The sequence below is a fragment of the Sardina pilchardus genome, chromosome 14 (genome assembly GCF_963854185.1).
Source record: "Sardina pilchardus chromosome 14, fSarPil1.1, whole genome shotgun sequence".
NCBI classification, from domain to species: Eukaryota; Metazoa; Chordata; class Actinopteri; order Clupeiformes; family Clupeidae; genus Sardina; species Sardina pilchardus.
In genome coordinates, this window is record NC_085007.1 from 25,688,222 (window position 1) to 25,698,221 (window position 10,000).

The 10,000-nt window shown below is 49.8% G+C and overlaps 1 protein-coding gene across 3 annotated transcripts in view; it reads left to right on the forward strand.

Annotated features, from left to right (window-relative positions):
* mcc (MCC regulator of WNT signaling pathway) overlaps positions 1-10,000 on the forward strand; it is a 97,152-nt gene that overhangs the window by 41,783 nt on the left and 45,369 nt on the right. For all 3 annotated transcript variants that reach the window (XM_062555247.1, XM_062555245.1, XM_062555246.1), the window contains 3 exons: positions 2,670-2,803; positions 5,452-5,615; positions 8,386-8,592. In XM_062555247.1, the coding sequence (XP_062411231.1) occupies positions 2,670-2,803; positions 5,452-5,615; positions 8,386-8,592 (505 nt within the window). The remainder of the gene's footprint in view (positions 1-2,669; positions 2,804-5,451; positions 5,616-8,385; positions 8,593-10,000) is intronic.

The following is a 10,000-nucleotide window of genomic DNA, read 5'->3' on the forward strand; positions in this document are numbered from 1 at the left end:
TCTCCCTTTCTCTCTCCCTAGTTTACTTCTCTCCATTCTCTTTTTCCCCTCTTTCTTTTCTCTCAATTCTCTTCCCGCCTTCCCCTCCTCCCCCTCTCATCTCTGTTCCTCCGGCTTTCTCTCTCTCCTCCTCTTTGTTTGTCTTTTCATGTCTTTCTCTGAGCGTTCTCTCTCTATTTGTAATTGTGTGTGTGTGTGTGTGCACATATATGCACGTGTATGTGTGTGTGTGTGTGTGTGTACGTGTGGCCGTTTGAAGGTGCAGGCTTTGCCTGCTAAAGAGGTTGGTTCCGCAGGTGAGGCAGAAGTGGCTGTAATCGCATTGAAAGACGTAGAAAGCCGAGCTCTCGGAGGACTCCAAACCTTAATTACCACCCAGTCAAGCGTGGCCAGCACTTGAAAGTTCGGTATTATGCCGCTGTGTTCAATTGGAGGCTATTTTCTGAGTTCTTTTCCTCAGAGTGCAGCACATTTCTTCAGCTCATTATCCATCTGAGTGTAATGTGTATCAATGTGCGTTCTGTATTATTGTGTAGCTGTTCTCTTAATATGGCCAATTACAGTATCGCACACAGCCCAGAGAACACCACACCATAGTATTCACAGACTTATGTAGGAGATAATTTGCTTTTATTTATCATTGATCAGTGGCCTTAAATTAGGTGTACACCTCTGGCCAGCAGAAGTAAACAACGAAAACTATTCAATTCAGTTCAGATTTATTTATGTTTTTGCTAAACCAATTAGAATTACTTCCTGGTGCTTCACAGAGCCCAGAGAGTCTGAGCCCCCAGACAGCATTGTATCAGCAGCAGTGCTGAGGGCTTTTTGCTGGTGCTCCCGGCCATGTTGGAGGAGCTGCCTGTGGCTCCCTAGTGGAATCTCTCATGCCCTCTACTTGTTTATTTATTCCTCCAACTCGCTCCTCTCCTCTCCTCTCCTCTCCTCTCGCTGACGTTTCGCCCTTTCCCGGCCGCCTCGGCCCAAAGGAGAGTGTCAGGCGCGAGCGTGACGCTAAGCTGGAGTGAGTGGCCGCTGCGGCGGCAGGTAGCCCCGTGTTTTGACAAGTGCACGGCGAGGCCTATGCTATCTCTGTCAGGAGCGTCACACTAAAAGCTGCAGGGTGAACTCAGCCACCTTCACCTGTCCTCCTGTGTAACAACTCTTTAATGATCGGCTTTGGGAACTAGGGCAGAGCCGCATATTGCGAAAAAAATGATATGAATCTACTGGTAGCGTAGACTTTTTGTTTGTCTCGTTTGTTGCGGCTGACTCTTGAAATGTTTAAGATTAGCAATTCACACTCTTTTGTGAAACAGTATAGAGGCTTAACTCAGAATATCGGTAAATTAAGACATCAACATACTCCTCTACCAGGCCCAACATCCTCTACAGATGACTGGCTAAATTGGCCATTTGCTGGGCCTCTTAAATGTCAAACCATTTAACCGCTCAGTCAATGTTCATTATGCGCATTCATAAATGGATATCGTATAGCCTATAAAAAAAAAAAAAGCACAAACCAGACCTGGCAGTACCTGTTCACCCAGTCAAGATGGCATTCATTTCATTAGCCAAACTAATAACCATTCACATACACACACACACACACACACACACGCACACACAAGCACACACACATGCATATATTTGCATATAAACACAGTGAGTGTCAAAGCAGTTTAATTAAAACGGCCTCGGATGTATGGTGCACACGTATGAGGAGCGGTCAGAAGCCGCGCAGGCTCACCCCTACATGACACGCATACCTCAAGCGAGAGCGAACGGCGAGCCGGACGGGTAAATGATGTGTGCAGTATCCCGCGCTCACCGGCTCACCTCTAATTAGGTTTTTTACTGTGCTATTATCGAGTGTCTTTGATATGACTCATCTCTCCATGTGAAACACTGGCCTTATTCAATTGAAGAGCCCCATAGCAGGCATTGTCCAGACAGAGATATAGATTTCCACCCGCGACGCCTACCCCCCCCCCCCGAGCACAGATCCGGGTGTGCTAAAGCTGGATAAAAATATAAGCGCTTATTTAAGTCTGTAGACGGGTGTTAGATAATGTTACATTGATTTTTAGCTCTGACTACTTCCAACTGTGTTGAACTGCTTGCCTTGAGATGAACACAGAGGTGCCCTGTGGATCTAGACTGGTTTCTGGACATGACGGCTAAAATGAAGAATGGACCGTGAACTTGCATTGCGTGCTCTCTTGCCTCAATGTAGATTTGATGTCACACACCTCTGCCTCAGCAAAGGATCCTAGCTTCATTTGATCCCATTGAGACTAGACTTGTGTAGTAGTGTTCCTTGATCTGTAACATGTCTCGTCTTGATTTTTGGTATTAGATAGCATACACAACTTTCAAGTGTGTTTTACCTGTTTGTGCATGTACCGTAATTTCCCAACTATTAGCCGCGGCTTATAAATTTCTTCCGCTATGAGGTTAATACAGGGAGGGAATTAATTATGGTTTCCTTTCTTTTAACCTGCATAAAACACTGTCCTGTGGCTTATACGTAATGCAGCTAATACACAGGAAATTACTGTATTGCCTGAGTATTATTCAATGAAGACCTTTGGTATAGATTTCTTGTGAACCCTTGACCTCTGATTGTGAACTTTGACCTCTGATTGTGATCTTTGACCTCTGTGCAGGGAGGAGGATGAGTATTCGGAGTTGCGCTCGGAACTCAGCCACAGCCAGCAGGAAGCCAACGACGACCCCGACCAGGAGCAGGCGTCCATCTCGCTGCCCGAGAACCAGTCCACGCTAGTCACCGCTGACATGGGTGAGCTCTCCGCACCTGTCCTGGGCCCACATCTGATGTCCCACATCACAAGTGCCATTATAGACCTCTGAAGTTCGCCTACATAAAAGCTACCATCTTTTCCCATGATAAGGAGATCCGGTATCTTGAGATTTTTCTTATGGGAAAATAACATGGAGATTTTGAATTAACGTACCTATAAAACTCTTGTTGGGAAGAAATGCAGATGTTTTGCTCTACACACTTTTGTCCTCTGCCTTCTAGTGAATACTGTGATCTTTGGCATGTTAAGAAGGCACACTTTGAATTTTGCTACCCCAGAGCTAACCTGCAATGCAACTTGCCATAGGTGGTTAGCTTCAGCTTCACCAGGATCTCCTTATATGGGCAAAGATGGCAACCTTGGTTTCTTTTTTGTAGGCAAACTTCAGAGGTCTATAATACTGGGAAGGGAAATGGCTTTTGTTTTTCCCGTCCGTCTGTATGAGCCAGAAGGGCTTTTGGAGAGTGTAGACGGCCGCTAAGGTCAATTGTCATATCACACAATGGTGGTGAAGTGCAAATGAATTGGCAAATGTATCCCATGAATTAGATCCGCTCCAGAATTTAATGGGTTTTTCCTTGTCCAATCCTCCACCTTGCAACCGAGACTCATGAAGAGGTAGATTTGGCATAATCCTGTACACAGGCAAACAGACAAGCAAACAAGCTGCACCAAAATCATTATCTCCTTGGTGGAGGTAATTAGTCTCGTCACAGAATTCCTGAATGTCACCTTAGCCTCCGTCTCAAATGTTTGCGATCGCGCCCAGTTCTGAAACCCTACTGCTGCTGCTGCAGAGCCACTCCATCTGCTGTGCTGTTCCTTTGGATGGCATTTATGCTTTGAAGTGTTTTGTGTGTGTGTGTGTGTGTGTGTGTGTGTGTGTGTGTGTGTGTGTGTGTGTGTGTGTGTGTGTGTGTGTGTGTGTGTGTCTGTGTCTGTGTCTGTGTGTCTGTGTGTGTCTGTGTGTGTGTACAGTATGTGTGTGTGTGTGTGTGCGAGTGTCTGTGTTTGTATTTGTGTGTGTGTGTGTGTGTGTATGTGTGTGTGTGTGTGTGTGTGTGTGTGTATGTGTGTGTGAGTGTTAGCGTCTCACAGAGGGGAATGATGCATGGCGGCCATCATAAAGCCAGAGGAGTGGTTAAACGCTCTCCAGAAGACAATTTACACGATTCGACCTGCGCTCTGTCGAACTCTAATGATAGGCCACGTGTCTTTGAGAGCTGTGTCTGAATGTATGCCTGATGCTTGTGTGAGATTTTATATCTGTTTGTGTGTGTGTGTGCGCGCGCTTTGCATTCATCCTTGGAGTCGCTCAATGGAAAATTGATTTGGTTTTTGTTTTCCTCGCGACTGCCCCTCACCCCCCCCCCCCCCCCCCCCTCGTGCTATTTATACAGGTGTCGTCTTAGCCGCTCGGAGAGAGACGGAGATAGAGAGAGCAGGAGAGGAGCTCCCGCAATCTCCTTTCAAACGGAGAACCAAAGGAGGCTTATCGCTCCACTGTTCATTATCGGCGTCCTCTAGAGAGCCAGTGCCAGGCAGAAAGAGAAAATCTTTTTCAATCACACGAAGCTCTTTTGTCTCGCCCGCGCAATCGAGCTCTCTATCCCCCCGAAGCGAAGCGCCACAAAAGGGGTAGCCGCCGGAAGCGAACATTGTTGCCCCCCCCCCCCCCCCCCCCCCAACCCCACTGTACGCCCAAGCCCTTTGCGCACCAATCAGCAGATCAGGCCCCATGGTCATAATTGCGGTTGCATTGTGGGCAAAACACAGTTTTATTTGTCCCAGGCAGTTGAGACAATTGTCAATTGTCAGTCGACTCGCCTGCACAGATGTGCCTCCGTGAATTTGCATTTTAATTCAAAGTGCGGAGAATAATGGTCCTGGCTCTCTTTTCCCCCCTCCCTTTTTTCGGGTTTTGGTGGGAAATCAAAATCAGCTGTCGCGTTGGTTTTGGCAGAATTGTGGGACCAGATGCTATCAGCGCGAGCAAGCGTTTTTGGGTCTGGAAGGCGGCGTGCGCCGGAGAGATAGTTATCTGATGAAAAGAGTTTACGCCAGCATCTCCTTCTGGGCTCCAGGTGTGCGAAAGATTTTACAACTTCACGCTCCTGTTCCGAGCATGCATCTCGTTTAGCTAAATACATCACATTTGGCCCATTACTATAGACAGATACAAAGTCCTTTTGGAACTGGAAACTATCCGAAGTAGAGATTTTGTGTTGGGGAGTGTTTTTGCCTTTGACAAATGGCTCTGTCTCTCCTCAGACACCTGCATAGTAGATGATTTTCCGTGTTTCAGTTGGGGTTTTCTGTTATGTTTCTGTTTCTGTATGAATGTCTGTCTTTATGTGTCTCTGGGCCCCAATTTAAATATCGGACAGGGCGTCTCACTCTCGCACATGAACTATAGGTATCACGTGGCATGTGAAAGCATTGACCTGACTCATGCTTGCACGTAGTAGGGTCTTGTTCATGGTGTTAAATGAACAGGTTGAGTCTGCCTAGCTATTGAATTAGCTTTCGTTAGACTTGAGACTTTGTACTTTACCTGTCACTGAAATGAGACCCTTGTGTGCTAATGCCCCCCCCCCCCACCCCCCCACCCCCCACCCCTCCTCAGATGCGTGTAGCGACCTGAACTCGGAGCTGCAGCGGGTGCTGCTGGGGCTGGAGAGCGTGGTGTGCGGCCGCAAGAAGAGCACCTGCAGCCTGTCCGTGGCCGAGGTGGACCGGCACATCGAGCAGCTGACCACCGCCAGCGAGCACTGCGACCTGGCCATCAAGGTAAACCGCCACTCACTCTGTGTGTGTGTGTATGTGTGTGTGTGTGGGACAGGTGGAGTCCACTGGGTGTCCATCTGGAGGAGAAGAGGACACTTTGACGCATTATGTGTCGGGCTGATACACAAACCTGAAGAGCTGTTCAAGTCTCTCCAGTGAGAGAAAATCAGCTCAGACACGTTTGGACATCACTGGCTTTGAGCTCAATGAGACACCACATCACACAGGGCAGGGATGGAGAGGTGTGTGTGGGGCTGTGATGTCCATTCCCTAGAGGAGAGATAAGCAGAAAGAGAGTGAAAGAGCACACACACACACACACACACACACACACACACACACACAGATGCCTCTTAACTCTTGTAATTGTCTCATATTGGCTGAATGATGGGAGAAAAAAGAGCTTTTCCTTCTCAAAATGAGATTAGTAAGACCTCTGCTCCCCCCTGTTCTCATTCTGTCTATCTCCTCAGTTATTTAATTGGCTTTCGGGGATCAATAGTGAGGTAATATCTCAGCCAGCCAACAGAACGTCTGACCCACCTATCAAGACCCAAGTCACCAACCCTCTCATATCGGTGGCTCATTAATTAAACCACGGAAAGAAAACAGTCATTAATTTGCAATACCCTGCCACGCTTCCACTTAAACTAGCCACTTCTGTGTGACGGACTCCATTTAACACATCAAGAGTGATCCAGAGCGGGGATGCGTTGAGGATGGACCCGGCCCACGGCCCTCTGTCCCTTCGCCACGTCTCTCTGATGGCGCCCTGTCTTTCAGGGATGGCTCAGGGACAGGGGGCTGTAATTGCTTTTTGTGAGCGCCAAAGCGCTGTGCTGTTCCCCCGGGGGGGGGGGGGGGGGGGAGGGGTGAGTTGGGGAGGGAGGGAGGATGGGGGGGGTGAGCTGAATCAGCCGCTTTTTCCTCCCCTCCATCTGAAATCGGGCCGGCTTTTGTTAGCGGCATCATCTGTCCGCCGGGCGGCTAATCCTAATCCCATTAGCCTAGCGAGATGAGGGTACCGGGGCCGGGCTGCCCACCCTCACCGTCGGAGAGCGAGAGCGAGGAAACGAGAGCGAGAGAGAGGGAGAGACGTCCCTGAGGTCAAACGTAGCGGGAGGCCCCCCTGTAAGGAAAACGCCGAGCTGTCTATTTCCAAAAACGTTTTGCCTGATTGAAACACATGCAAGTGGGGGGAAAATTGCAGTCAGTCAGTCAGACCCAGACATCGACTGCCTTACAATATACTCTGCGCTGCTGTATTGAAAAACCATTTCCCTACATGCGGCAAACATCATCAGACGGCCGCGGGTCTTAAACAGTCGTGCGCTCCGTCGTTAAAGCGCGGCCGGTCGGTGGTGGGTCCTGGCGCGGCGGTCGGCGTTCCCGGCTGAGCGATCCGAAGGCGCTCCAGAGGCCCGGAGGTGTCGTTCCCGGGTGCTGATGGAGCGGGCCGATTGAGATGCTGCCTGCGATGCCAGACCCATTCAGCCCAGCCAGATAATCATCGCTTCAATTAGAGGGTAAATGGAGGGAGGGAGGGAGGGAGAGAGAGAGAGAGAGAGGGGGACAGAGAGAGAGAGGGTGAGGGAGAGAGAGAGAGGAAGAGAGGGTGAAGGAGAGAGAGAGAGGGAGTGAGGGAGAGAGAAAGAGAGAGGGAGAGAGGCACTGCCAGACGGGGAGACAGTGAAGGGCTTTGGGGAGCCACTCTGCTCTCAGGCTCTCTACTGATGGAGGGCAGACAGAGATGGATGTGGAAAAAAGAGAGAGAGATGTGGATGGAGTGGGAAAGAGAGAGAGAGGGAGAAAGAGAGAGAGATGATGAGATGGAAGAGAAAGAGAAAAAGATATAAGTAGATAGGAGGAGAGAGAGAGAGAGAGAGTCAGAGAAAATTAACTGATATGGAGATCACGATGAGGGCGAAAAACATTAGGGAGTTTTAGTGCAGCCTGAGAGAGACAGAAGAGAGAGAGAGTGTGTGTGTGTGTGTGTGTGTGTGTGTGTGTGTGTGCCGACTTAATAGATATGGAAAGCGTGCTGAGAGGGAGACAGGGAATTGGAGGAGAAGAGAGAGAGGGATATAGAGATGAGGGGATGGGGTGAGGGTGTAGCAGGTGGTAGTGTTGAAACAGAGGATGTGTGTGTGTGTGTGTGTGTGTGTGTGTGTGTGTGTGCACGGCCCCGAGCGGTGGCAGCATGGTTCTCCTCAGGGTTCCCGTCAGGAGAGACAGGCCTGACAGGAAGCCCAGAGACACAGCCAAGCTTTCCATGCGTGCTCAGACTCAGACACACACACACACACACACTCATCCACACACACGAGCACGCAAGAGAACTGTGTGAGAGGTTAACTTGAATCCAGGGATGAAAGACAAACAGATGTTGTCGCCCAAAGCTAACAGCAGATATCTGACCAAGTTACACAGAAATGCTATAAAATGCTCCGGGTAGATTCACTAATTGTATATACTGTACACGTTTGTGTGTACTACTTGCATGAATGTGTGTGTGTGTGTATGAGAGAGAGAGAGAGAGAGAGAGAGAGAGAGAGAGAGAGAGAGAGAGAGAGAGAGAGAGAGAGAGAAAAAGAGAGAGAGTACATCAGTTTGTTCTGGCTGCATTTTTGCTTTTTAAAATGTAGTAAAGTGAACAGTATTGTTGAAGTTGTTTTTATAATCTGTGTATATATTGTGTTTGGGTGTGTTGTGTGGACTGTATAATGTATACTGTATTGTGTGTGTGTGTGTGTGTGTGTGTGTGCGTGCGCAGACGGTGGAGGAGATCGAGGGCGCGCTGGGCCGGGACTTCTACCCGAGCCTGTCGGAGGAGCGTGCGCGCTGGGAGAAGGAGCTGGCCGGGCTGCGGGAGGAGAACGAGAGCCTGACCACCATGCTGTGCAGCAAGGAGGAGGAGCTCAACCGCACCAAGGCCACCATGAGCGCCATCCGCGAGGAGCGCGACCGCCTGCGCCGACGGGTGAGTCCAACCCCGGTGACCCCCCCGATCCCCCCCGACCCCCTGACCTCCAGTGCTGGAATTGCCAATGACCTTTTGACCCCCAAAGGTCAGCAGTGTTATTGGGGGGGGAAACACAACTGATGCTTTTATAAGTGCTGCAAGGCCAGGGGTGAGCGATCTCATTTCCAATAACAATGCTTGTCATTGACGGGGCGGCTGTATAAATAGAGTTCAGAATAAAAGTGAAATTGAATTAGCAAATATCGAGCATCTGATACACCTAATGAGTGGACTGAGGCTGGAGATGGGTTGATAAAATTAGGGCCGTCACATGTGCTGCTGTCTGGCTGAAAGGAGAATGTGTGACCTCCACACCAGCACCCTTTTGGATGGGAATGCCCCCTCTAAAGAGTAGGTACATTTAGCTCCGTGCTCTGGAGCTTATTCACTGCCTTTGTGAATCGGGGCTTTTCAGTAGAACAGCATTTCCAGGGAAAATAAGGGGGGTAAAAAACCACACACACACACACACACACTGCTGCCACTGGAATGTGCCAAGCCACACCATACACACTGGGCTCAGTTTCTACTTAACAACCTGCCAAGAGGTTTAATATTAGCCTGAGGAGTCGGCTCGTAAAAGTGACGTCTTTAATCGTGTTAACAGGCTCAGGGGTCCTGTTCTTTATCAGGCGTTCTGCTGTTGGCCTCGAACCCTGGACACAACCACCGCAAGTCTGCGCAGAGCCGTAACTCCATCTCCTGTGACAACGCCCGTCCACTCTCGAGCTCGACTCGTCCGCGCCAGGGCCTCCTGTTGTGATTGGCTCGCGGCAGGAATTGAGGTTTTGGGTTGTGTTTCTCCGAACGGCGACTACTTGCGGGGGGAAAAAAAAGGGCTCTAGTTGTGGGCGCCGTGCCCCAGCACTCCAGAGAAGGGGCCTGCTGGGCGATGCCTGTGTTGTGGCCCGCGTGTGTGTGTGTGTGTGTGTGTGTGTGTTTGTGTTTGTGTGTGTGTGTGTGTGTGTGTGCGCGCGAGAGCAGCTTGCAGTGCGGAGAGACGCTAAACCCTCCGCAAGCCAAGATCCAATCAAAGCAACCGCCACCAGTAGCCCTGGCCTTGTAATTTGGAACCGAGGACACAAGGGGTTCAAAGGCCAGGGCGGCGATCGAGAGCTCAAATATATCCGTGGCCTCTCCATGCACCAGGCCGAGCCAACGGCGGACGGATACACAAACGACTCGGAATTAAGACGGATTTATTTAAGCCCGCTATAATAAAAAAGAAAGCTGGACAGCGGCAGTGATACGTTGCAGAACAGGGAGTTTCGAGAGCGGGAAAGGCCTGCTTTTGCAGATCGCGTTTCCGGAAGTGGCATTCCATCGTTGTCGTGGGTGTAGGGGAGGGAGGGGTCGCAACAAAAAA